General features: G+C 47.1%; 2 protein-coding genes across 2 annotated transcripts in view; both read right to left on the reverse strand.

Annotated features, from left to right (window-relative positions):
* Positions 1-683: 683 nt before the first annotated feature.
* On the reverse strand, positions 684-12751 carry RSL24D1 (ribosomal L24 domain containing 1). The gene is made up of 6 exons (XM_004601970.2): positions 12621-12751; positions 9771-9884; positions 8143-8215; positions 5652-5715; positions 2503-2588; positions 684-1504 (listed from the first exon to the last, which is right to left on the reverse strand). The coding sequence occupies exons 1-6, from the start codon at positions 12699-12701 to the stop codon at positions 1431-1433; spliced, it is 492 nt and encodes a 163-aa protein (XP_004602027.1). The 5' UTR covers positions 12702-12751; the 3' UTR covers positions 684-1430.
* Positions 12752-17096: 4345 nt separating this feature from the next.
* RAB27A (RAB27A, member RAS oncogene family) overlaps positions 17097-24307 on the reverse strand; it is a 68033-nt gene continuing 60822 nt past the window's right edge. The window contains exon 7 of the mRNA XM_055128288.1: positions 17097-17714. Coding sequence (XP_054984263.1) covers positions 17516-17714 — 199 coding nt within the window. The 3' untranslated portion in view covers positions 17097-17515. The remainder of the gene's footprint in view (positions 17715-24307) is intronic.

Here is a 24307-nt window from a genome sequence, read left to right on the forward strand (position 1 = left end):
AGAATTCAAAAAATGGTTGCTACTGAACCCATGCCACTTTTACACCACCATAAAGTTAAAAAGAAAAATATCCTAAGTGGAATATCATAATTTAGGGCCTAGGTGTAAAACTGAGAGGCCGGAGAGACGGTACGTACGGCAGGCGCGGCTCTTTCCTTCCACGTGGCTAGCCAGGATTTGATCCTCGCGCCCCTCTGCTGCCCTGGGCCCCGCCAGGAGTGGTCCCTGAGTGCAGAGCCGGAAATAAACCCTGAATACCACTGGGTGTGGCCCCAAAACAAAACAAAAATAATAAACAGACAATAGGGGGCTGGAGCGATAGCACAGCAGTAGGGCATTTGCCTTTCACACGGCTGACCCCAGGTTCCATTTCTCCGCCCCTCTCGGAGAGCACGGCAAGCTATGAGAGTATCGCACCTGCACGGCAGAGCCTGGCAAGCTCCCCATGGCATATTGGATATGCCAAAAACAGTCACAAGTCTCACAGTGAGAGACGTTACTGGTGCCCGCTCGAACAAATCGATGAGCAATGGGATGACAGTGAGTGACAGATAGAGAATTAAGTATTTTTCTTTAAATAGTTTCAACACCAACACGACATATAAGGGAAATTATTTTGTCACACCTTTGTTAATCAGTTCATCACACCTTTGCTTACTCACACTTTAAATAATGTACATACATGCACTACCTTTATAGTTTATTTTATATTCAAACAATATATAAAGATGCAACCCATCAATTCAACTTTGAAAAAAAAATTTTGTATTTTACAGGAAAATAAAAACTTTGTTAAAGGCACATGATCCCCTCGCTTCTAAATCACTGTGCAACTGGAGAAACAGCTGTTCCCGGAAACATCAAGTTACACAGTGCAGGGCCAATCCAGGGACACACGACTCAACGCTTACCCACTTATCACACCAATCAAGTTAGGTCAAAATAGTTCAAAATAATTAGCCCTCAACACAAGAGCCCACTATAATTTTCGGAGGGTTTAATGAAAGAAAAAGAAATCAAAATTTATTTAAGCATCACAGATTGTTAGTTCCTTATTGTATTTTCCTCCTACAACATTAAGAAAGTATTTTACAGCAAAAGTGTTTTATATAACAGTCAAAGTTTTTACAATTATTTGTAAATGCTGCAATATTCAAACAGTATGACTTTATTTTCTCAATGCACTATTCTATTTACAACAGAATTTTCAAGACTTACGTAAGTATACCTGTCAGTGAAGGGCTAACACTGAGATACGACCTAACACCTATACTCACTGAAGCTTTGGAGATAGCAAGGCGGATGCACCTTCAAACCTTCCGTCTGAAGGAATTAACATACAACAAAATGAAACAATGATTTCACAATTCTGAGACTCCAAAGGAGATTTTCAAATGCCTGTATAGAGATGGTTCTCGGCAGTGGGATTTTTAAGAAACATCTTCCATGTCCACATCCTGTTGCAATTTCTGTAACATTTTTTCTTCCAGCTGCTTTCCTTTGTCTTAAAGAAAAAACAAAACCATCAATCAAATATTACCTTGCAGAGTTCAATCAATATTTTATAAAGAATCCTGTCTGTTTTATGACAACATTGGCCACTGAGAAATTTAAGAAAAACAACTACATGTCTACGGGTCTTGAAATGTGCTCCCCGGGCCAGAGTGGCAGTACAGCGAGAACAGTCAGCAGGGCGCTTGCCTTGCACACAGCGGGCCCAGATGAGATGCCCATTACCCCAGATGTCTCCCGGCCTGCCAAGGGCAATCCCTGAGCAGGGAGCCAGGAATAAGCCCTGAGCACTGCTAGGCATGGCACAATTGCAAACAAACAAACAGAATATGCCACCTGTAAAAAATACACGTGGCACTAGGTAAGTATTATGCTAAGCTGGCATTTTAAAAGCTGCTTCCACTCACGTGATAAAGCAGATGAACACACAAGTGAAACAAACCCTTTTCTCAAAGACCAAAGAGACAGAACTGGAGTAGGGCAACTGCTTCACATGTGCTAACCCCAGTTTCAATCCACAGCTTCGTGTATTACCCCCCAGGCATGCCAGGGTGACTCCTAAGCACCAAGCCGGAAACAGCCCGAGCATTGCCGGGGTGGCCCAGCCACCATCCCCGGAAACTTCTTAGATGCAAAGAAGAGACTGAGTCTTGGTGATGCCAAGACAGGAAGGGGGAGCTGAAGCAGGTGAAAGGGTTCACCTGCAAGGGGTGCATACAGACACTCAGCATGTCAAGTTGTCAAATATAATGTGTACACCTAAAACTTACATGATGTTATAAACCGATGATACTGAAACCAAATTTTGCTTAAAAACAAACCAAATCATACCACAACAAATGTACTATAAGAAAACATTTAAATAAATTTAAAAAAAAAAACAATCTATTCATCCTTAAGAGGTTGGTCTGGTAGTCAATTGCATAAACCAAAATTCTACCGCTGTCGTCTTTCTGCTTAGAGGAAACAGATGTACAATGCAGTTCTTACCTGCTATAGGGGCACGGATGAGATGGATATTTTGCTTTACTTCCTTGATATCCTCCACTTTCTGTAGTTCTTTATGTTTCTTCAACCTATTACAAATCAAAGCCAAAACCCGTCACTGAAGCTTCTTTAAAAGAGATTAGTTCAGAACCCATAAGTCTGCATACGTTTTTATTATGTAGCCACACACTGAAAACAATAGCTTTCTACTTCTAATTATTCACTGTATCACTGTCATCCCGTTGTTCGTCGCTTTATTCGAACGGGTACCAGTAACGTCTCTATTCTTCTCAGTCCTGAGATTTTAGCAGCCTCTCCTTACTCGTCTTTCCCAACGATTGGAGGCTCTTTCAGGGTCAGGGGAATGAGACCTATTGTTACTGTTTTTGGCATATTGAATACACCACAGGGAGCTTGCCAAGCTCTGCCAGTATGGGTGGGATACTCTTGCCAGGCTCTCCGAGAGGTATGTATATATGTTACTGTATTTGGGACATGAATACACCACGCACGGGGAGCTTGCCAGGCTCTCCCCAGCGGGCAATAAACTCTAGGTAGCTTGCCAGGTTCTCCAAGAGGGAGAATTAGGCTATCAGATGTCGCGAGGTCGTAACACTTCTAATCATTAGCTTAAATAATATTCCCACACTATTAACCAACCTCCTCTTTATTCACCCAAGAAGTTTACCGTGTTGGAAATTAAAAAAAAACAATTCAACATATATTCAAAAGGAAGCTAACAAATTTCAGAGGCCCACATCCATTACATATACTCAGTACAAATCTAACTGCCTACATCTCTAATCCTCAAACAGAAAACAACCTGTTATCTAGTAATCTTTTAATCATTCAGTAATAACAATAGCACAAAACACCTTTCTACAAAAAAGTAAACAGATTAGTTCTGCAACATTTAGGCCCCTTTACTGTTAATGCTTTCGTTGTTTTTTAAGCCAGAAGAAATGCTCTAAATAATCCATGCTGTGAATAGAGTAACTGAGAGCTGCAAATCAAAAACACACTCCAAGAATGACACACTGTCAAAATTACATAGGAGTCACCGACCAACAGGAGGCACTTAGAAAGCATATGAAAATAACAGAATTCACATCCTGCAGATCTAAAAATCAGTAAATACAGATTATGACAAAATTTTAAAAGTGAGGGAAAAGCTCCTTCTTACACAACAAAGTCAGCTGAATGTTGAAGAAATGGCAATTTTTTTTTTTTTTTTTTTTTGCTTTTTTGGGTCACACCTGGCGATGCACAGGGGTTACTTCTGGCTCTGCACTAAGGAATTACCCCTGGCGGTGCTCAGGGGACCATCTGGGATGCTGGGAATCGAACCCGGGTCAGCCGCAAGCAAGGCAAACGCCCTACCCGCTGTGCTATCGCTCCAGCCCCCAAAATGGCAAAATTTTAAAAAATTCACCATCAGTAACATATCCAGGTAAAAACCTATGAAAGTTAAAAGAAACAGCCACCTGGCTGACCTTACCCAAGGAGATACCAATTCAACACGAAAACCAAGCTTCGTGCTGGAGGCCTTCCAAGAAGATGCGTCCGAACACACCGCCACTTGGACGGCACTGTCACTCGGGTGAAAGGCCCTGACCTGACTCTAACTCTAAGGAAATAGTAAGATAAACCCAGACCAAAGTTTTCTATAAAATAACTAGCATGTACTCTTCAAATTTTGTCTTTTAAGGCAAAGATGAGATGGGGCCAGAGCAATAGTACTGTGGGTAGGGTGTCTGCCTTGCACGCGGCCAACCTGGGCTTGATCCCTGGCATTCCCTGGCACCGCCACGAGGGACTGCTGAGTGCAGAGCAGTGCCCTGAGCAATGCCGAGTGTGATCCAAAAAGAGGGAGGGAAGAAAGAAAAGAAAAGAAAAGAAAAGAAAAGAAAAGAAAAGAAAAGAAAAGAAAAGAAAAGAAAAGAAAAGAAAAGAAAAGAAGAAAGAAAGAAAGAAAGAAAGAAAGAAAGAAAGAAAGAAAGAAAGAAAGAAAGAAGAAAGAAAGAAAGAAGAAAGAAAGAAAGAAAGAAAGAAAGAAAGAAAGAAAGAAAGAAAGAAAGAAAGAAAGAAAGAAAGAAAGAAAGAAAGAAAGAAAGAAAGAAAGAAAGAAAGAAAGAAAGAAAGAAAGTGTCTAGATTAGAAAAGTGGGACAGGGTAGGAGATGTAACTCAGCAGCAGAACACTTCCCTTGTAATCCCGAGGTCTCGGGTTCAATACCCAGCACTGCAGAGTTCCCCAAACCAGGAGAAACCCCCAAGCACAGAGCTGGGAGCAAACCCCCAAGCGTTGCTGGGGATTGGCCCATAAACCAAACACACACACACCCCAAAACGAGGGGCAGGCAAGACAGGGCAGCTCAATGAAACACGCAATCCAGGATTTCCTGTAAGGGACATTACTGGGTCAGCTGTAGACCATATGTTATATTATGCTGACTATAATTTCCTGTCTTAGATAACTATGTAAGAACATGTTCTTATTCTCAGGTAAAATATATATACTCTGAAATACACTTAAGAGATGATGTTGTTAATTATAGAGCACTGTAGCACTGTCGTCCCGTTATTCATCAATTTGCTCAAGCGGGTACCAGTAACGTCTCCAGTGTGAGACTTGTTACTGTTTTTGGCATATCAAATGCAGGGATCTTGCCAGGCTCTCTGAGAGGGACAGAGGAATCGAACCCAGGTAGGCAGCGTGCAAGGCAAACGCCCTACCCGCTGCTCTATAGCTCCAGCCCAATTATAGAGACAAAAATAAAGTAAATTTGGTGAAACATTAACAAAAATACAAATATTATTTGAATAATATCTAGAGTTGCAGAAGCAAAGTCAAACTTGCTCTCTGGAGCCAGAGGGGTAGTGGAGGGCCAGAGGACAGTCCAGTGGGCAGGGCACTCGCCTGCCCTGGGTGCTCAATTGAGGTGCTCAATCCCCGCGCCCCCTCCGGGAGTGAGCACAGTGCCCTGAGCACTGCCACAGAGCCTGGCATAAGCCCTGAGCACGACCAGGCGTGGCCCAAGCAACAGCCTGAAGAATGCCTCTCCAGGCAATGCCTACTTTCTAAGGGCCACTCTGTAAGGAACACCAGCCAGTAATGTGGAAGAAGAGACGGAACGAGAAGAAGCCACGTACCTGTTCATTATAAACTTAGCTTGCCGCTTCTGCTTGATCTCTTCGACTCTCTTCATTGCATCAACTACAAAAGAAACCCTGAGGTCAGCAAACTCAGCATGTTCAAGTGAGATGACTACAGCCAAAGAGAACCTGCAACACTTCTTTGCTTCGATTCAGAACTACACTAAATGGAAAATGTCACCTCAAAAGAGAACCCCAAGTGAAAATGAGTGTAGAAGGCGTGCACCCGGGCCTGACACCCGCAGGACTAGCTCCCAAGTCAGTTTGTAAATTTGGCTATATCCTCTGTAACTTTGGCTATTTACAGAGCCCGTACTTAGTCACTTAGTTTTCCTTCTAATTAAAGCAAGTCCAGTTAACTTTTCAATTTTTACTCTATACCCTCTAACAAGTAGAGGTTAAGTGGCAATAAATCCCATTCTTCACTTATCTCCACAGTAAAAGACAAAGTTTTGCAGTAAAAAAAAAAAAAAAAAACACTTTCTTTAAGTGCCAAAGACATCCGCCGAGTACAAGATGAGAATGCTGTAACGGGCCAAGCGGTCAGTAAGCAGGTTCTCAGCTGCTAAGCCCCCCTGTCTCAGAAAGGGCCTGATCCAAAAGGGAGTCGGGCCCAACTGGCTCCAGAAGCTTTATCAACACCATCCAACATACATCAAATCACGGGACATTGGAAATTTAAGGACTTTCAATTTTATCTCCCTGAATAAAAGTGAAAACTAATAGGCCAAACTAAAATTTAATGGTACAGTATCTTATATACCAAATTTATGTTGGTTTAGCCCAAGATAACAAAATGCTGTTATAGTGATATATGATCAATAACAACATCTGTCACTGAGGTACTGTATGTTTTCACCCGAGTCCATGTGTTTCCCATCCCACTCCAGACGCTCTGTATTCCAGGGCTGGCAGGAGTCCAGATAACCTGCCGCTCCACCAGCTGACACCAACGTCAGCCCAGCTCCTCAAAAGCATTTTTTTAAAAACTTATTTACCTCCCGTATTTCAGAATATCTCCCCTCAAAGCACTTATGCTTTACGAACGTGGAGTACTGACTCCACGGGGAGGAAGCTGACAGACTCTGGCTTCAGCAAGGGTCAGAGAGCACTGCCACAGCAACACGGCCAGGGCAGGACACGCGTGACCCGCCTCCCGTCTCCAGCTCACACCCACAAAACCCAACTGTGGAGTTTTTTCTTTTTTTTGCTTTTTGGGTCACACCTGGAGATGCACAGAGGTTCCTCCTGGCTCTGCACTCAGGAATTACTGCTGGTGGTGCTCGGGGGACCATATGGGATGCTGGGATTCGAACCTGGGTCGGCCGTGTGCAAGGCAAACGCCCTCCCCGCTGTGCTATCGCTCCAGCCCCCCCCCCCCTTTTTTTAGAGCATTACAAAGCCGTTCACAATTGGATTTCAGTCACACAGTTTCTGACACCCATCTCTCCACCAGTGTCTGTCTGTCTGTCTCTCTCACACTCCCTCTCTCCCTCCCCTCTGCCTCTCCTCTTCCCTCCCCTCCTCTCCCTCCCCTTTTGGGCATGGTCGTTTGCAATATTGATACTGAAAGGTTATCAAGAAACTCCCTTTACCTTTTACCCTCAGCTCTCGTCCCAGCTACTACTGCCATGCTGCTCTCTTCTCTATCCCACCCCCTCAGCCCCCACACCTGTGGTCAGTTCCAATCACTGAGCAGTGCTACTAACCCGTTTACCCTGGCCATGGGTATTAGTCTTCTACTATACGTATATTTTATATACCACAAATGAATCGAACTACGGAATTTTACACCAAACACCTGGCCAATTTTAAAAACTGTCCTTATCCTGAAATGTAAAACCTTAGGACCTATTCCAACTGGAAGAGAGTAAAGAGACAGATGACACGGGGTATTCTTACACCTTTTGCAATTAAAGCTATTATTGGGATCGCTGTAATCTAAAATAGGTTGCAGATGACAACATTATACCAGTATTAATTTATCTCTATTTTTTCACATGTTTTCACATGTTTCAGCATATCTGGAGATTTCAAGTAATTCAAATAGCAAACCAAATTCTTTTTATACGACACTGAAAAGGACTAGATAAAACTATGGAAAAAGTTTAACTGGCCTATTAATATGAGCCTGAGAAAATAAGTAAGCTTGAGGTTGGAGTGATAGCACAGGGGATAGGGTGTCTGCCTTGTACTCAGCCGACCCAGGTTCAATTCCCAGCATCCCATACGGTCCCCTGAGCACCGCCAGGAGTAATCCCTGAGTGCAGAGCCAGGGGTAACCCCGGTGCATCAAGGGGTATGACCCAAAAAGAAAAAAAAAAAAAAGAATAAGTAAGCTTAAAAGAGTAAAAGCTAACAATGATCCAAATAAATGCCATAAAAGAAGGTGAAACTTTAATATTTAAAGGACAAGCTGACAGTAGCTTTATGGTAACATTCCATATTTATCTCTCTCCCCAAATCCCGTAATTCCTTCATTACTTACTTGTCTTATTCCATAGCTCTCGCTGGTACTTGATAGGTTCATTTCTTCGTTTTTCAAATTCAAATGAATTATCCTGAAAGGAAAGGCAAGATATGGCTCAATGAGAAAGCGGTTCTTACAACTCTTTCACCTCTTCCACAAGACCCAAGTGTGTCACATACACACTGCGTCAGAGCATCCAGGCAGAACATTACACGCCTCCAAATGAACATGCTCCACTCCTCATGCCATACACCACTAGCACAGCCAGTACTCGGACAGTGACAGGGCTCATCTGAAACCATGGAAGGACTCTGGAAGGTGCAGGCTCCCTTCAAGTGTCAGCCAGGGGCTCGGGGCCTCTATTTACTAACACACGGCCGCATGTGGGACACGAGGCCTCAGCGACAGTCAACCAGATGGCCACTGGTCAGTGACTGACGGTGCCCAGTTTCTCCCTTCACTCACTGCCCCAGCACTGAAGGCACAGCTGCTTCTCACCCACACTGAAAATTAATTTTGTGACAAGTGTGATTTGACTCACATCTTATCCAGGGAGAGTTTTCAGTCACTGACACCCAGTGGTGTCCCAGGAGCCAGTACAGTAACTGGCTGGTGAGGGGCCTTCGACAGTCCCCCATGCTGGAGGGACGGGACAATTCGCCTGCCCTCAGCACTAGGGTTTGCAGAAGCACCGCACATACCTGACAAGCAGCTCTATCCCCGGAACTATCCAAAGAGTATGAATGAGTAAGGGAATGAGTGACTGCTAATAAATGAGTCAAGAGCATTCCTTCCTGGGGCCGGGGCGGTAGGGCATCTGCCTTGCAAGCAACTAACCTGAGTTCAACCCCAGCATCCCATATGGTCCCCTGAGCACCACCAGGAGTCATTCCTGAGTGCAGAGCCAGGAGGAACCTCTGAACATTGCCAGATGTGACCCCAAAAGCTTTTTTAAAAAAAAAATCTTCCTTCCTCAAAAGTCCAGCACTTTTCACCTCTTCCTTTGATAGGAGTCAAGGAGTTTCACAAGTTCTTATGCCAATTCAGCAACCTAATTCGGGCATCCCCTCAAAATTTCCTCGCCCTGATTTCCACAAAACTACCCACAAATTCCTCTGCCTTCATATACTACATTTCTGCCAAGGAAGTGATAAATGAGCTTCATTAAATAGATCTCATCCGAGCCCTGGCTGATGGTCAGGCGTTCGGGGACTAGGGACACTGGGGGCTGCTCGCAGGTGGCCAACTAGGGCTTGGTCCTGAGCCTGCCAGGAGCCATCCCTGAGCACAGAGCCAGGAGTAAACCCTGAGCACTGCTGTGTGAAGACACTTAGCTGCCTCTCAGAATCCCTGACTGCCATTTTGAACTGCACCCCCCAGTACCCACTGTACTGCCCCCCTTGTGTGCAAGAGATAAAACTTTTTTGAAATAAAAAAAATCAACTTCTACAAACTGAATCGGGCATTTTTTTTCCAGTTTTAGTAAGAATGAGATTATCGCCACACATCTGGCCAGTCCTCTCCCAGAAACCCTCTTTCCAGTTTATGAAACCACTTTCCTTCACGCAACGACCCCCGCCCCCTACCACCAGCACCAAACTGAGTCTGGGGCGCAGGAAAAGCACCCCGAGAGCAAGGGGACTCACCACCGTCAGCTCCTTGCCGGCCGCCTTCCTGAAGGCCTTCGTCCACCTGACTTTGCGAGGGTTGCGCTTCTTCTTGAAGTTTTTGTGACACTTGGATTTACAGAACCTGAACACCTGCGAAAACAGCATTCTGCCCGTTACGCCCGTTTCCTCCCCGATGCGTCCCTCCTCCCATCCTTTCCTTTCCTTCTCTGCCCGATGCCACTGTCACAACGCCTCCCCCCTACGTCCCCAGCACAGTCACGGTGCCAGAGGGGCCACACGTGTATCAGACCGAGGTGCTGACTCACTCCAGTGCTCACAGGGGCTCGCACCCTGAGCTGAGGCAAACTCTGGGGCTGCCCCGGCGGTGAGGGGGAGGGAAGAGGGATGCAGGGGTCACTGCAGTGCGCACCATAGCTCGCCAGCGATCTCTCTGAGGCTCGTGCCCCTGTTTGTGGCGCTCACTCGAGGGGAGCCTGAACTCACGTGTGGCACCGGGGTCCCTGACAGCAGGCCTGTGTGGGTCCTGCTCAGTGACACGGATTCAAACTAGTAATTACAAGTAATTACAAGGCAAGCAGCTGAAGGCCCCTCATATTGTTTCTCTGGGCCCCAAAACTGTCCAACTAAAACAAGTAAGCCAGGGCCCAGAGAGAGTAAAGCGCACTGGCCGTGCCTGAGGATGACGTGGGTTCGATCCCTAGAACTATATAAGGCTCCACACCTCCGAGGCACGTGTCACCCTAGTACCAAAAGCAAAGAGACACTACGAAAAAGAAAATTACAGACAGATATCCCCGATGAACAGGTCTGCCAAGATCCTCAACAAAATACTGCTAAACAGAATGCGACAACTCATCGGAAGATGATAGACCATACACTCGTGCTGGGAAACATACACTGGCGGAGGGACTGGTGTTGGAACACTGTGTGACTGAAATCCAATCATGAGCAGCTCTCTACGGGTCTATCTCACAGTGATTCAATAAAAATATTAAATAAATAGCACTGTCACACTGTCGTCCCATTCTTCATTGATTTGCTCGAGCGGGCACCAGTAACGTCTCCAAGGTGAGACTTGTTACTGTTTCGGGCATAGAGAATACGCCACGGGGAGCTTGCCAGGCTATGCAGTGCTGGCGGGATACTCTCGGGAGCTTGCCGGGCTCTCCTGGGGGTAATAAAGGATTGTTTTTCAGAGGGTGTTAGGAAGTAAGATTTCTCACACCCACACATGACATCACACGAAGGAACAGAAACGTGCCCGTTGATGCCTTAGAGGGAGTCTTACTTTCCCAGTCGAATCTGTTCTGGACCCGCGGTCTTCCCCCAGCAAGCTGGCCCCAGGTCCTCAGCCCCGTCCCGGTTCCCCCCTCAGCAGGTGCCAGGTGAACACCAGACTGCAGAGCCCTGGTCCCAGCACGGCTGACAGGCGCTGCTGACTGAGGTCACAGAGGACAATGGCCCGGCCACCTGGAAGCCAGAGTCCACGCCCAGAGTGTAGGAGCCTCCAACCTCTCCATCGCCCAGTTCACTTCACCAGCTCGAGCTATTCCCAAGAGCAGCACTCAGAGCCTCCCACACCCGGGAGATAAAGTAACGGGGTGGGAGACTGACACCCAAGGAGAGGAGAGGTAAGGACCAGGAGATTTGCCCCACAGCTTGGACGCTGGCCTCACATGCTGGGGGAAAGGCAGCTCAGACAGAGAAGGGAACGCCAAGGAGAGGATGCTGGGAGGACCCATTCGGGTTGGAAGATGCGAGCTGAAAGTAGACTCTAGACCGAACATGAAGGCCACTCAGTACCTCTATTGCAAACTACAATACCCAAAAGGAGAGAGAGCAAAAGGGAATGCCCTGCCACAGAGGCGGGGTGCAGTGGAGGGGACCGGATGGGGGTGGGGGGAGGGATGCTGGGACCATCAGTGGTGGAGAATAGGCACTGGTGGAGGGATGGGCACTCGACCACCGTTTGACTGAAACGTAAGCACGCAAGTCTGTAAGCCTGTAACTGCACCTCACGGTGATTCACTGATAAAAAGTTTTAAAAATTAAAAAATCTTCCACATTCCTTTCAACTTCCCAAACATCGGACTGACTGACCCCCCTGCCTTCTGGCAAGGGCTCTGGGCTGTGATTCAACAAGATCAACAGGAGAGAGGACTGGATGCATATAGCACAGTGGGTCGGGCGTTTGCCTTGCACGCCACCGACCAGGGTTCGATTTCTCCATCCCTCTCAGAGAGCCTGGCAAGCTACCGAGAGTATCCCGCCTGCACGGCAGAGCCTGGCAAGCTCCCCGTGGCATATTTGATATGCCAAACACAGTAACAACAAGTCTCACCATGGAGACATTACTGGTGCCCGCTCGAGCAAATCGATGAGCAACGGGGTAACAGTGCGACAACAACAGCAGGACAGTGACCCGCTGCCTATCATCACTGCCTGATACAGAAGCCCCTCCACCCTCTCCTCTGACTGCGACAGCCCCGGGGGCGGCGGCAGGCGCGAGCGGCTCCGGAGCCCACCCGAACCCCATCCGAACCCCACCCGAACCGCACCCGAACTCCGGGGGAGCCGCAGGACCGGGCGCACGGCGGCTCCCTCGCATCGCCCCCCGCGGCCGGCGCTCCCCGCTCCGATCGGGTCCCTCCTGCGCCAGAACCGGGCCGGACCGGGCCCATCAGGGTCACCCCCGCGGTACCTCCCCCCTCCGGCGACCCCACCCAAAGCTCCAAGCCGCAGACGCCCTCAGGCCCAGGCCAGCCGCGTCGCCAAGGCCGCCGCGCGCGGGGCTGCACGCGGGGGTCCGAGCTGGGGGCGGTCACGGTCACCGCCCCGACCCCGGCCCCGGCCCGGCGCGCCCACCTTGCAGTCGTTGCGGACGAACATCATGCCGTGGCCCGGGTAGATGGGCCCCGAGCAGAAGTAACACTTCTCGATGCGCATGCTGCCCCGCCGCCGCGCCGCCGCACGCCGCCCCCACGGAAGCGGAACTGACGTCTGCGGGTCGCGGCACTGACCCCGGCCCGACCCGGAAGAAGTCTGCACCCGCGGGCCCGACACCCCACCTCCCCCGCGCCAGGAGCCGCCGGCGACGGCGCCCCCTGGTGGTGACTTGCGCGAAAGCCGCGCGGCGGGCGGCTTGGCGCAGGCGCAGAGCCGCGGGCCCGGTGACGTCACCGCTGTCCGGCTGGGCGTGCAGCTGTCGGGTGACGTTGGCGCTCTCTCACAGAGAAGTCGCTGCAGCAGTGTCATCAGCTAGTGTGGCAGGTTGCCTTGGGTTCTGCACTTTCACCCCGCCCATTTTATTCTTTATATGCATTGGTGGGTTTTGGGTTTGGGGGTTTTTTTTTTGTTTATTTTTTCTTTTTGGGTCACGCCCGGTGATGCACAGGGGTTACTCCTGGCTCTGCACTCAGGAATTACTCCTGGCGGTGCTCAGGGGACCATATGGGATGCTGGGAATCGAACCCGGGTTGACCACGTACAAGGCAAACGGCCTACCCGCTGTATTTTATTATCGCTCCAGTCCGTGCATTGGTGGGTTTTGAGATACATACATATATATACATACATATATATATATATATATATATTACTGTATCACTGTCATCCCGTTGTTCATCGATTTGCTCGAGCGGGCACTAGTAACGTCTCCATGGTGAGACTTGTAACTGTTTTTGGCATATCGAATACGCCATGGGGAGCTTGCCAGGCTCTGCCGTGTGGGCGGGATACTCTCGGTAGCTTGCCAGGCTCTCTGAGCTGGACTGAGGAATCAAACCCGGGTCAGCCCTGTGCAAGGCAAACGCCCTATCCACTGTGCTATCGCTGCAGTCCAGGAAGAAAGTAAATATGATTATTTGGTTGCTGTGTTGACTGCCTGTGATTAATTCTCTGAAGACAGCAAAGAACCTTTAGCACTACAAAGTACTTATTTAGATATGCTTCGTCTAACTACAGGAAGTTTGGAAGAATCATAATATCATGTTCTGATTTCTTTTCCAATACCAGATGCTGAAGAAGAAATCACTTCCCCGGCTAATTCAAAGGCACCATGGCAATATTATCTGTCTGCAATCTTGAGGCCTCACGTTTGATCCTTGGTACCAAACCTGTTCCAGGCCCTTATATTCTTTGGGGTCCCCCTGGCACCCCAGTAGAATATGCGATCTCTATCACACACGGCCTGGAGTGATAGCACAGCGGTAGGGCATTTGCCTTTCATGCAGCAAATCCGTTTGCCTCCGTCCCTCTCGGAGAGCCCAGCAAGCTACCAAGAGGATCCCGCCCGCATAGCATGCCAGGCCCAGAATGTTTAAGTCATTAGAACTGGTTAGGATTTTTTTGGGGGGGTGGGGCGGGGGCCGGTGAGAAGGGTTTGAGCCATGCCAGGGCTTAACACCTGGCTCTGCACTCAGGGATCACTCCTGGTGAGGGTTCAGGGAACAATATGGGATTCTAGGGATGAAACCCAGGTCGGCCACATGCAAGGCAAACACCCTATCCGCTGTACTGTGAACTCCAGCCCCATTGCAATATTTTTTAATAACTAGTCTTCCTGAGGCAGAGACTGGCAAGCTATCCATGGCGTATTCCATATGTCAAAAACAGCAACAAAAGGGACCAATGAGACGTTACTGGCACCCGCTTAAGCAAATCGATGAGCAACGGGGACGACAGTCTTCCTGCATCATCATCTCTTTTCCTTCCTTGTTATTTTCATTTGTTTCTCACAGTTCCTTTGCGATTCCTCTTGCACTTATTTCTGAACCCACATTTTATTTTTCCAATAAATTTAAGTACTTGAATTTTTTTAATTAAAAAAACTTTAGTAAAGCACTGTGGTTTACAAAGTTATTGATAGTTGCGTTTTAGGTATGTAATATTTTAACACCCATCCCACCACCAGGGTCTTCTCCCGTCCGCTAGTGTTCCCAGACTCCCTCCCCACCCCGCCCCCCACTCAACCCCGCCTGTCCACTCGACAGGCACATTACAAAGTTTTAATGGTTGCCACTTAGACCTCGTGTTTCCAGTTGTGTGGAATCTGTGTTTAGTCCGCATTTCAGTTCAGGCCTCCCTCCATCAGTCCTTGTTTTGTCCCCGGGAGACCAACTAAGACAAGATTTCCTGCACTGTAGGGATTCCACAAACATTTAGTAATAACCTACCTGAGTCGGCCCTTCATGAAGAACCTTCTGGAAACTGTATCCCTGAATATGGTTTTCGGTAGCATTAGGACCTCTGATCTGAAACTTTATTTATTTATTTATTTGCGGTTTGAGTCATACCCAGCAATGCACAGGGGTTACTCCTGGCTCATGCACTCAGGAATTACTCCTGGCGGTGCTCAGGGGACCATATGGGATGCTGGGAATCAAACCCGGGTTGGCCGCATGCAAGGCAAATGCCCTACCTGCTGTGTTATCACTCCAGCCCCCTGGTCTGAAACTTTAGAGTGCTAGGAAATGGGACATTCCTACACAAACTTGATAGACTAGAACACCACTCTTGTATTGTAACTTAGTTGACAACCATTTTTACTGAAGATACACTTTATTTTTATATAGGCATGTAAATAAAAAAAATACACTGAGGCACAAATATATGGCACTTAAATATTAAATTTAAACAAATTCTTTCCAAAGAGAATACAGGTTATTTATGTCAATAATTAAAGACATTTCTTGCGTGTACTACTATATCATGTACATGTTTAATCATATGTTTAAGGGCTGTAGAAAGTGCACATTTAAATTGTGGTTCTTAATGTACACAATATTTAAATTGCACATGTGCTATACTGACTTCTTTTAAGCACACAAATTGACTGATAGAAAATGTTCCCTGATATGTAGTTAGAAAATTATGATTTTCTGTATTGAAATCTGAGGGCAACTTTGGAAGGCACCATTGTGGCTACAGCCTGACCCTCACGTCTTTCCCTCAGTGGAATTCACAATTCTAAGGTATATGACACTCGGTGTTTACACCATTCATTTCAAAGACACAGACGCTCTTAGAAACCTCAATTTTTTTATGCAAGTGGTAAAATATATGAGCAAAATAACAATAACAACATTCAATAAAAAGCCATTTGGAAATGATGTGTAAGAGTAATGAATAAAGATTTTCCACCAGTTTTATTTTTCCAATTGTAGTTCTGGCAAACATTTGCTGCCACAAAATAACACTTCATTTTTTTATTTGAGTATGATGAGTGGCATTTCTTCCTAAATAGCAATTAAGTTCTTCTTAGGACATTTTAATCTACTTTGTTTGCATCACTTTTAATAAATAGAAATATCCCCCTTGACATTTATAATGACTAGATCATAAATCATACATTAAACCTACTTTAATTTGGTATGCATTTTGACAATGTAATAAAATTGACAATTTAGGCCCATAAGTAAATTCTACGATGTCAATGAAAAGGAAGTTATAAATTGCATTTTCTGATTCTGAGCTACAGTATTCATGTAATTACTTAAATACAAGCATCTATAATCCACCAAGTAGCAAAAAGACATTTTATGTAATTAATTTCCTTAAAATAAAACAGATTTCAAATATCAACAATACAAGAGCCTGATGGTGAGACAGAAGGTTAGTAGCTCACAAAATTAAGTGAAACTGCAGTCAGATGCCAGATAAACCCAGATAAACATCACAGATGTGAACAAAGAAGCTAAAGGTTTACTTATCACAAAAAAAAAAACACACAAAAACTTCAGCATAAGAACCAGTTCTCTTCAGCTGTGGTTGACATAGAGGAAGGATGAACACATAAGTGACCGTGAATTAGAACCCCACACATCTAGTCCTCTGAGCTTCAACTCCCCTTCAGAGCTTTGGGAACTTAGCAATGAGTCAGAAGACCCCCTTCCGCTCTGTATACTATGTTAAGCAAACACGGCCCCCGTATCACCAATCTCTCTCCCACCAAAAAGAGTGACAGTGAGTCAACAGTTGCTCAATCCAGCTTACCCAAGATCTATGCATAGAGCCATCATTTGTCATCTCTTCCTTTTTGAAAGAATCCTTACTTAAATCAACACACAGGGACATTGAACCGGCCTGTATATATTCTTGTGAGACATTCGATTGGTTTCCAATAGATGACATTTCAACTATAGTACAAATAACAATCTTTAAACTTGACTTCAGGGGAGATGGTCCACAGGGTACCAGCACCTCTGTTGCATGCAGGAGCCCTGGAATCAACCCTAACACCAATGCCTGACTCCCCTAAGCTCGATGGGGAGAGATCACCAAGAACTGAGCTTGGAGGAACCCGTGAGTACTATTCAGTGTGGCTCAAAAACAAACAAACAAACAAAAAATCTGGATTCAATAAAGATAGTTTATCACTTTACCTAAGATCTGCATGTGTGATTCTGGGGATGTTTCTGTGACATCAGGTCACCTTGTTCTCAGCAACTGTACCGAATAAAGGTACTGTTCAGGGGCTATAAAATCCCAAAATCCTTGACTGATCTATATCAGGGGCTCAAGCTGCATAAGGCACTTTTGGCTACGGGAAACCCCTCTTTAATGCATAGGTCAAAGCTTAAAGAAATAGTTACAGAAGCTACGATAAATTAATTGCAAAGCTCACTGCCTCTGGGGAAGCAGAACTGGGACGGAGAGAAGCTGTTTGTACGCGATGTCCTTCAGCTGCTCTCCCTGTCACATAGCGGCCCCAGAGGGTAACAGGTACGGCCCATCCAAATCACCGCATAGCTCTGGACTTTTCAACAACCACAGGACCCTTTTGCCTTCTCTTCACTTAACGGGTCAGCAGACAGGTGGCCATTGGACCGCACCACGCCTTCAGGAATCCATGACTTGTCCACGCACCTCTCCATCCGCTTCATGATCAGGTCCAGCAGCGTCTCAATGGCTTGGCTTATGTTGGCCCCACTGGCGGCACTAGTTTCAAAGTAGGGAATTCTAGAAGACAGAGAGAACGACAAGAGACAGATGTAGAGGGAAATTGGATGTTTCACCCTTGACTGTTTCGTGTAGAAAACAAGGAAAACACAAAATAAACCAAATACAAAGATGCAAGGCAACTTTAAAAGCTGCCATCCCCAGAGTTAAGGAAAACGTAAAAATCATGATACAGTCTCAACAATCCACATCGAAGTCTTGAAACAGAAGGAAAATATATTTTAGCTTTTGAAAAAATTGAATCACCATGATTTTCAAAATTATAAAGATATTGATTGAGTTTTGGGCATATAATAATCATCACTGGCATCCCGTTGCTCATCCATTTGCTCAAGCGGGCACCAGAACATCTCCACGGTGAGACTTGTTGTTACTGTTTTTGGCATATTGAATACACCACGGGGAGCTTGCCAGGCTCTGCTATTTGGGCGGGATACTCTCGGTAGCTTGCCGGGCTCTCCGAGAGGGGCGGAGGAATCGAACCCAGGTCGGCCTTGTGCAAAGCCAATGCCCTACCTGCTGTGCCATCGCTCCTAATAATAATATATTATTCCAACGCCAATTCCTTCACCAGTGTCCACAGCCCTCCACATTATCCTCAGTTTCCCTCCCACCCCAGCCTGCCTCTGCGGCAGGCACTTTTGCCCTCTCCATGGTCCTGTGTTCCTCTCCCAAACTTATCCCCCCCACCACTGCCCCAGTGCCAAGCTTCCTACTAAAGACCAGTTCTCCTGCTCTTTATTCCTTTAACCATTGGGCATCTGAGATTTCCCCTAGCCCACAGAGGGGAGAAATCATCCTGAGTATGTACGTTTCTCTCTGGTGACCAGAGAAGTAAAACTTGGAAGTACATACAGAGGGATGGGTTCGGGTTATCCCATGAAGTCTTTAGGGGGCCTCAGAGCCCCGTGAATGATCTGCAATCCTCAGCAATCAGAGCAGTGGTTCAATATAAGCATCCAAGGATGCACCCCATCCCACCCTCTGACTCTGTGGCAGGCACCTTCCTTCTTGAACCCCAGTCTATGGAAGACAGAGCATGTGCTCAGCGCATTGTGCCATCTCTCTGGCCCCCAATCTTTCTCATGTTCCGTTTTAGAAGATGTTTGACATCTTTTATCTGAACCTTTCCCTTAGGGTGGTGCAGAGTAGGAAATGGGATAGTGAAAGTAAATGGCTTAGACTACGTCTAGCTTCCAGTGAGTTCTTGATACATTTATTCGAATGGGAAACCACCCCCCTTAAAAATAATAACATTCCCCTATTCCTAATCATGTCCAGGCAAAAATGGAGTAATCAGTAACCATAGACTGTGTGCTATTGTTTTCTATCCACATGGTGGCGCTAAGGCAGCATTACCAGAAAACCGTATCAGCAACCCATTCACAAATCACCCTGCACTGCTGTCTTGATGGGAACCACTGCCTAATGGCGATGTGAAACAGGCAGCACACCAGTAGCACTGTGATTAAAACATTTATCGCAAAATTTAAGAAAAATTAAATGAACAAAATGATAGACAGCTGCAAATCATTAATGCCCCACCTAACCATTTGCAAATTTTTCACCAAGTTTTTCAAGGTCGGGATCCACATCCGGCTTGTTTCTTTTTTATTTTAGTCAAACTATAAGATCACAGATTCTTGGGGCTGGAGCAATAGTACATCGGGTAGGCGTTTGCCTTGCACGCGGCCGACCCGGGTTCGATTCCCAGCATCCCATATGGTCCCCTGAGTACCGCCAGGAGTGATTCCTAAGTGCAGAGCCAGGAGTAACCCCAGGTGTGACCCAAAAAGCAAAAAAAAAATGATCACGGATTCTAATTTGAGGCTGCCAGCAATGAAGGCAAGTGTATCTGACAGCAGTGTCAAGCCACCCTGTTTGGCAGACTGGTACCACACCTCACCTAGTTCAGACCAGTAGAACCCTGAATATCCTGTTGGGCTAAGCCCCCTGGAACACTAAACATTGGTCTGGACCTTGGAACACTACACATGGTCTTCTGGATTCACATCATTCATGGTGCAAATAACTTTCAAAAAGATTTTTTAAAAGCATTGTCATATTGATTTGGAAAACAATATGAACACGTCTCAAAAAAAAAAACAGAAACCGAGCATCCATACGGTCCAGCGATTTCACTTCTCAGCATCTCCCCAAACACTGTTCTGAAAGACATACATGTTCCCGTGTTCACTGCAGTGCTATTCACAACAGCCCAAACCTGGAAACAAGAATCCAAGGACACATGACTAAGAAACTCTGGTACATATACAGAATACACGACTCAGCTAGGAGAAGAGATGAAGTCATGCAGTTTCCCTCAATGTGGATGAAAGGAAGCAGGTTACCATGCTCGGTGAAGTGAGTTGGGAAGAGAGGGACAGAATCAGAATAAGGAAATTTTATTATTATTATTATTATTATTATTTTGGTTTTGGGGGTCACACCTGGAGATGCGCAGGGGTTACTCCTGGCTCGTGCACTCAGGAATTACTCCTGGCGGTGCTTGGGGGACCCTATAGGATGCTGGGAATCGAACCCAGGTCAGCCGCGTACAAGGCAAACGCCCTCCCCGCTGTGCTATCACTCCAGCCCCAAGGAAGTGTTATTAACATTTCCTTTATTCTTTTTTTTTTTTGCTTTTTTTTTGGGGGGTGGGGGGCCACTCAGCAATGCACAGGGGTTATTCCTGGCTCATGCACTCAGAAATCACTCCTGGCAGTACTCGGAGGACCCTATGGAATGCTGGGAATGAACCCGGGTTGGCCACGTGCAAGGCAAATGCCCTACCCGCTGTGCTATCGCTCCAGCCCTAAGGAAGTATTATTAACGTTTCATTTATTCTTTTTTTTTTTTTTGCTTTTTATTTTTGGTGGGGGGGGGTCACTCATGCACTCAGGAATCACTCCTGGCAGTGCTCGAGGGACCCTATGGGATGCTGGGAATCAAACCCGGCTCAGCCACGTGCAAATGCCTTACCCGCTGTGCTATCGCTCCAGCCCCAATGTCTCATTTATTCTTGCTACTTCTCCTCAACAGCCAACAGCCTGCAGTGGGAGAAACTCCTGTAACATCCCTGGCCGTTTCTTTGCCAGCATATAAAATCCACCTGCCTTTCACACTTTCCTCCAGCTCACCATGTTTCCTATTTCCCTACGCTCTGGATGAGGAGCAAAGGCTTACAATGACTCCCAGTTCTTCCTCATGCACAAAGCAGAATGAGAATGGGTATCCTACTTGCCACCACTGTGGCTGCAATCCCCCTCTGGGTCCATCCTAAATCCCTGTCCAGTTGCTATCAGAGATGAGGGAATGAGTAGGTAAGTATCTTCTCCACAGGATGGGTTTTCGTTGGTAAATTGTGGCGCTCATGTCCCTTGTCTCTGGGTTCAATTCCCAGCATCCCATAGGGTTCCCTGAGCACCACCAGGAGTAATTCCTGAGTGCATGAGTTAGGAGTAAACCCCAACTACCACAGGGTATGACCAAAAAAAGAAGAAAAATCACAAAAATGTAAGTATATTTGATAGCACTGTAGCACTGTCATCCCGTTGCTCATCGATTTGCTCGAGCGGGCACCAGTAATGTCTCCATGGTGAGACTTATTGCTACTGTTTTTGGCATATTGAATATGCCACGGGGAGCTTGCCAGGCTCTGCCGTGCGGGCGGGATACTCTCGGTAGCTTGCCGGGCTCTCCAAGAGGGATGGAGGAATAGAACCTGGGTCAGCCATGTGTAAGACAAACGCCCTACCCGCTGTGCTATCACTCCACTCACAATTATGGGCTGGAAGTTGTTTCATGAGCTGGGCTATAGTCTGTTACTTACAGGAGAACTCAGTAGAGTACTGCAAGCAATGAAAATGCTGATTATCAAAGATGACAAAACTCTCTGGCAGTGATCACTAAATGTGTAGAACAATATGGAAAAAAAAGGTGTGCCACCATAGTTTTTTCAAAAAGCGGCAAACATCCCAGGGAGCTACATTGCACATTTTCTAAATCCTAGAGAAATTCTATTTGTCTTCTTCTACATTATTTTTCTGTAGTTTTAATTATCTTATCAAAGAAGCTCTTCTTCCTCATTTTAATCCAACTTTAGTTGTAACCCTCCCTGTGAATCATTCCTCAGGCACTGGGAACTGGACACTGGTGGCAATCACACACACACACACACACACACATGCACACACGCGCTCGCGTTCCCACCAAGAAAGGAGGAAACCAGGCAAAATGCTGAAAAAACCCAAAAGGGGAGAAATCAATCCTAAATCCCCCCAGTAGTTGAACACACACACACACACACACACACACACATGCACACGCACAGGTACACGCACACGCATACGCGCGCGCTCCCACCAAGAAAGGAGGAAACCGGGCAAAATGTTGAAAAACCCCAAAAGGAGAGAAATCAGTCCTAAATCTCTCCAGTGGTTGAACATGGACTCGTGTGAAAGCTAACTGCCCTGTTCTGGGTCTCCTCTTTGGACACGTTTATCAAAAGTAAGGTTGAGGCCACACTCACTTGTGCAATATAAAGTAACAGAATGGGAGACTAACACCCAAGAACAGGAGAGATGAGGACCAGGAGGATTCCTCCACAGCTCAGAAGCCAGCCTCGCATGTTGGGGGAAAAGGCAGCTCAGACAGAGAAGGGGCCACCAAGTAGAGGGTGCTGGGAGGGCCCGCTCGGGATGGGAGATGCGGGCTAAGAGTAGACTATAGACCGAACATGATGGCCACTCAGTACCTCTACTGCAAACCACAACACCCAGAAGGAGAGAGAACAAAGGGGAATGCCCTGCCACAGAGCAGGGGTGGGGTGGGGGATGGGGTGGGGGTGATGGGAGAGATGCTAGGACCACTGGTGGTGGAGAATGGGCACTGGTGGAGGGATGGGCACTCGACCATTATATGACTGAAACACAAGCACGAAAGTTTGAAAGTCTGTAACTGTACCTCACGGTGATTCACTAATAAAAAATTAAAAAAAAAAAAAAGTCAGGCCGAGGTGAGCGTCTCCATTGCTTCATCCCTGACTTCCACCTCACCCCACTTTCGACACAACCCTGGGCTGCAACACTTCCGTATTCTCTGTGGCCTTTGTTTGACTCTCCTCTCCTTCAACACTTGACAGAAGAGCCTCTAGAGGCACCAGCCGCCCACCAGAACCGTCTCCCGAGGGCCTCGCCCGCCTCCACCTCAGAAGCACCTCAAGCAGTGCTCTCGAGCCCAGCAGAACTGCCAACCCGGGCAGTGTGGGACAGTCACATTCCAAAATCACCTCAGCGACACATTCCAAAATCCCCCATCTGGCTCGAGTTGGAGATGGAAGGGAAGTCACCAACATTTGGCAGCTCTCACTGGAGCCATAGCACAGCGGGTGGGGCGTTTGCCTTGCACGTGGCTGACCTGGGTTCGATTCCTCCGTCCCTCTCGGAGAGCCCGGCAAGCTACCAAGAGTATCCCGCCTGCACGGCAGAGCCTGGCAAGCTACCCGTGGCGTATTCAATATGCCAAAAACAGTCACAACAAGTCTCACAATGGAGACATTACTGATGCCTGCTCAAGCAAATCGATCGACGAGCAACGGGATGACAGTGGTGTGTGTGTGTGTGTGTGTGTGTGTGTGTGTGTGTGTGTGTGTGTGTGTGTGTGTGTGTAGAGAGAGAGAGAGACTCAGTAGTTCCGGAGGTGGCTCCACCTGGTCTATACTGAGGGTCACTGCCATCGGTGCATGCAGTGAGAGATGGAAAGCACGTGATCAGCCCAGATGTGTTCCTACAGTTCATCAGGAATTCCTAACATCATTCATCACCACCTACTACAGTGAAAGTCCCCATGACCTGCTCCAGTTCTTACCAGAATAAGCCAGTCTAGTCGCCGGAAACCACATTCCCCCCTACCCTCCCACACCTCCCCCCTCACACACACACCCCCTCCACACACACCACGAGTGAGAAGCAAAGATTTAGAGTCCTGGAATCCGGTTCTGCCCTACTGGGTACATTTTCTCTGCTTTTGTCCTTCTCATGTCAATAAACCGAGCGTTCCTCTCACAACCGCTGCAGTTCCCACGCGTGTCTCTCTCTCCTGTAGTCTCCACGGAGCCTTCCACACTCCTACCCACCCCCACCCAAGCTCCACACTGTAACCACCTCCACGTTCACAGCTTTCAGGAGTTGCCATTCTCCTGAAACTTGAAATCGGCTCTGGAGACGTGGAACTCACGAACGTCACCCCCTGGCTTCCTCCTACATGACCAAACTTTCCCTCCACCCTCTTTCAATACAAGTCACAGTCTTTGTTGGACCCTCCATCAGCCCAACACAAAACAAAGCTCTGAACACACAGGGGAAGAGACGGGCCTCCCAGGCCCTGCTGCTGACCACCCCGGCTGCTAGCGGGGTGATGTCCCCTCTGTCCTTTTCCACAGCTCACACCTCTCTCTCACCCTTCTTCTCAACCCCACTGACCAGAGGCAAAAAGGAAGTACTTTCTTTGTAGCAAAGGTCTATACGTTGTAAAACTGTGCTGTATATTTGAAGGTTCCTAAGAGCACAGCACTTACAAGTTCTCATCACGAG

The sequence above is a fragment of the Sorex araneus genome, chromosome 2 (genome assembly GCF_027595985.1).
Source record: "Sorex araneus isolate mSorAra2 chromosome 2, mSorAra2.pri, whole genome shotgun sequence".
NCBI classification, from domain to species: domain Eukaryota; kingdom Metazoa; phylum Chordata; class Mammalia; order Eulipotyphla; family Soricidae; genus Sorex; species Sorex araneus.